The sequence below is a fragment of the Clytia hemisphaerica genome, unplaced genomic scaffold (assembly GCF_902728285.1).
Source record: "Clytia hemisphaerica strain Z4C2 unplaced genomic scaffold, Clytia hemisphaerica genome assembly, whole genome shotgun sequence".
NCBI classification, from domain to species: domain Eukaryota; kingdom Metazoa; phylum Cnidaria; class Hydrozoa; order Leptothecata; family Clytiidae; genus Clytia; species Clytia hemisphaerica.
In genome coordinates this window covers 1,245,000-1,249,326 of record NW_027103850.1, presented here as the reverse complement: position 1 = coordinate 1,249,326, position 4,327 = coordinate 1,245,000, and the positions used below count along the sequence as shown (strand labels likewise).

At 35.5% G+C, this 4,327-nt stretch overlaps 1 protein-coding gene across 1 annotated transcript; it reads left to right on the top strand.

Moving 5' to 3' along the window:
* The first annotated feature begins 454 nt into the window (after positions 1-454).
* On the top strand, positions 455-2,377 carry LOC136807622 (beta-1,4-N-acetylgalactosaminyltransferase bre-4-like). The gene has a single exon (XM_067064216.1). The coding sequence runs from the start codon at positions 505-507 to the stop codon at positions 1,639-1,641; it is 1,137 nt and encodes a 378-aa protein (XP_066920317.1). The 5' UTR covers positions 455-504; the 3' UTR covers positions 1,642-2,377.
* The last annotated feature ends 1,950 nt before the right edge of the window (positions 2,378-4,327 follow it).

Sequence of the window (4,327 nt, the reverse complement as noted above, 5' to 3'; positions counted from 1 at the left end):
TATGATAAATCTTTGGAGAAAAAAATATTCGCATTCTTTAGTAAAATTTGAGCCAACCAGAAAGCTTAGGGAAAATCAATTATGACTTACAAAGGAATTGTGATGGAATCAAAAGAAATCGTGCGATTATCATTGTATTTCTTAATCGATTCTCCCCTAGATGTAAACCCACCAACAGTCTGCTGCTAGACATTAATATGGTAATATTTGCTCTTCATCTTTGATTCTTTTTACTGTAATTAGATTGACAAATGCGCGTTAAATTTTTATTATTGATCTTCACTTCAGAGGTTTTTTTCTTTGAAAACTCAACCTCTGATGCTCATGGCAGTGAAAGTGAAGTTTAAAAGTTCTGTTACAGTGATAATGGTTCTAACGAGACAACACCTAGCAAAAAGAGATTCATGATTAAAAAGCTTAAAAAATCGTTTTCCTTTCTGTTTTCTTTAGATACCAGAAAAAGTATCAAGATTCAAGTAATAAGAGGCTGTGCATATCACCACCATGTTACACCTACTCCGTCGAAGAAGTTCAATCTTTATCTGCATTTGTCTTTTTGTTGTGCTCACCTTCCGTAGTTTATTTGCGTCAATCAAAATACAAAGCTCGAAATTGTCAGTAACTGAAGATCTAAACAAGCTTAACTTAAACAACTCTATTGATCCGATAGAGAAGGCACAAATCTTAATGGAAGTTGGGAGCCTTGTTGGGGACAAAACCTTACATTTCTGTCCGTTATTTTTCATCAATTTCATGCGGAATAATGACCAAAAAGTGAATGAACCAGAGCTTTCGAGCTATAACAAAGGCATGTGCAAAAAACAAAGAGGACCGCAATGTGAAGCTAAATATCTTCAAGGCCCTTTAAAAGTTAGCAAGGAAATATTAAGTATGGAATGGCTTCACAAAAATGAACTTTCATTTGTTAAAACAGGTGGTTGGTACATGCCTACAGGATGTGATATCAGCACCCGTACGGCTATCATAATTCCATTCCGTAACCGCGAACAACATCTCCCCGTAATGTTACGTCAGTTACACGCCGTGTTGCGCAATCAGCAAATTCATTACCGTATTTTTGTGATTGAACAATCGGACGAACATCCGTTCAACCGTGGTAAAATACGTAATATTGGTTTCAAAGAAGCGTTACGTTATTTCCCGTATACATGCTTCGTTTTCCATGACGTAGATCTTGTTCCAGAGAATGATGGTATCTTTTACGACTGTCGCAAATCTCCTGCACACATGTCGGTAGCAGTGGACACGTTAGGTTATATGCCTCTTCAATATGAACATTTTGGAGGAGTTGTATCAACAACAAAAGCACACTTTGAACTTGCAAATGGTTACTCGAATATATTTTGGCAATGGGGTGGCGAAGACGATAATGTATCTCATCGGTTACGTAAAAACGGTTTGAAAATACATAGGCAACCAAAAAATGTTGCTAGATACAAAATGTTAAGTCATACACCAGCGAAACGCGAAGTGCAATTAGCACGTACTGTTTTCTGGACAGAAGCGACTAAATATGGTGATATCGATGGTTTGAATTCGTTAAATTATCGTCTTTTAAATCGGACCGATGAATTGCTATTTACTAGAATTCAAGTAGATGTTTTGAAAAAAGTTTTTTAGGTATGTTTTATCACAAGTACTGTGTACCAGAGTGGTTTATCTCGCTTCGTAGTACACTCTGTGCGCATTGTCTGTTTGATAAAGATTTCCCGTACGGAGACCTCTGGGATGAAATATGATTTATGAATAGAAAAAGACTTCTGGGACTTCCGTCATCATCTCCCTCTCTCACAAACACTTTATCGCAGCGGTCGGTTTGAAAAACCGAGAAAAGACAATGACAACAGACCCTCTACGGCAATGAATTTTGAAATTAGCCGTATATGCATGGTCATGTGGGTTTGATTCTCTAGCTGGGTCGTACCAAAGATTCCCAAAATTTTGAAAATTTTGACCCTTTGCGACCCTTTTTTAATTGTTACCCATCACCTATTTTATCTATGTATCAAGGGAGGGGGTCAGTTATAAGCGAGAAATGATATCATGTACCATGTACAATTTTATGCTCAGAAATGTTTTCTTTTCATTCCTAATATAGTAAATTAGGTGCTAGTTTGAGGACTGTAATATAGAAAAGTAAAGAGATACAATTAAGGTCATAATATATTGAGAATTTTGGTTATTCTAACGTTTTTCAAGATTTAAAGTTCTGGCGAGAAAGTTGATTTTTGGCTATCTTTTTAATTTAATCGAATATTTCAATTTGGGAGGGGTTGGCAGACTTCCAGGCTATATTCTGAGTCTTATTGGACTATTTTTGAACTTTTGGATCCTCAGATCCTAAGCTCTTAAGTCTCATGTTAAAACTCAGAGTTAAAACTCTACCCTTCCAACCTACTTTAGAGCACTTACAAATCGATTGTGGTTCAAAAACTTCCTGGTGGATTTCCCTTTTTTCTCAAATATTATGACCTTGATTGTAGATCCTTCTAGTTCAATGTTTTCTTCTAGACTACTCTGTTCGTGTGGTTTCGAACACAGATATCTGTAAAGCCCGAAGGGCTAGATAGGCAACTTTAAGCTTTCTCCAGCAAAAAAAAGTGAAGCAAAAATTTGACTTTTTAAATTTCGTGCCGATGGATAGGATCTAGCATTTTAATTGTTTTTGGAGCGTGAGATCAAAAAAAGTAGGCGGCAAACGCTATTTCACATCTCTCAAACCAATGAAATTGCATATTTTAGTCACGTGACTTTGGTAGGAAATCCTTCCAAACCTAGGCTTCACTTTTCGATAAAAGCCGCAAATCTAGCCCTTCGGGCTTTACAGATCTGTGGTTTCGAAGTATAGCATTTAGTTAAAACGACTAATAATATAGAAATCTTGATAGAAATAACAGAGTAGCCGGGTATTTTTGTAGATGCCAAATCTGTCCACAGAATTCCTATTGGCTGTTAAACAATTGTTGAAACCACGTGATATTATTGTTTTGATTGGAAGTGCCCGAATCTGATTGGCTAACCTTATCAACGGCTTTTTTGGCACGAAATTCAAACCAAGTGTAAACAAATTCAAACTGGGTCATAAATACCATACTCTCAATGAGTAGCTTTTGATGGGATTTTTGCTTATGTGTTGTAAGTTTGAATAGAGAGTGTGGATCTCCAGACTAATTTTCACCCTGAAAAGTGGCAAAAATTACGAAATGTAGACGAAAGATTGAAAATTTTTCTAATTTCCAACCTAATAATAATTGTTCAAAATAACCACCCTGTCAGATACACATCTTGAAAACTAGTAAATTTGACGCCCTGTCCCGTTCCCAATTTCGCTTGAGTGCCTCCCTCGGACCCATATCGTACTTGGTACCGTGCGATAACTATTACATGTTCTGCTTTCTAAATAAACTGAACTCTTATTTTTTTAATTAATGTTTTTTTAGAATTTAACTATTTTTCTTAGAAATATCGAAAGACTTAAATCAACAAAGTACCGGAAATGCTAAATTTTCTGATTCCTGGAAAAACACACTATTGCCAAGATGATCCGTATGATTTTCTTGTGTGTCATAAAGGGTAATAAGAGTAAAATCATAAGGCAAAAATTCTTGAAATTTAAACGGGTTGGTCTAAAAAGCAGGGTAGCCAATGGGGTAGCCAATTGGGCTAGGTTATGGGGTACCTCTTTTTGCCTAAACTTTTTTGAAATCTGAAACCTGTTTTCATGTGGAAATAACTATTACAACATCTTGTTAATGATTCCATGTAATAGAATTTAAGATTTCTTTCGAACTTCAGCCACAATAGCCTTTTTTCCAAAGGTACTGAACTTTGTTACTTCTCAAGAGACCTGGCGCCATTTTGTCTTCCTTCTTGGCTTCGTTTGAAAATTTACAGACCCGAATAAAAAATATATACAAAACAGTTTTTAATATTTTAGATTTAGATTTTATTAAATATTTCCCGTTTTCCAAAAGGGAAATATTTATTAAAACGGGCTTTCTCCAGTGTCAAAACGCCTTCCTTACGCCCTGACTGACGCCCGTCTTAAGAATCAAATCAATATCTCTTGATTGAAGGCAATATGCCTTTCGGTAATTAGTTCTTACAAAGTAAACAAAGGATGGCGAAAAAGATGAGCATATTTATTTTTATTATAAGCATCTACTTTATAAGAATCAAATCAATAACTCTTGATTGAAGGTAACATGCCTTTCGGTAATTAGTTCTTCCAAAGTAAACAAAGGATGGCGAAAAAGATGAGCATATTTATTTTTATTATAAGCATCTACTTCATAAGAATCAAATC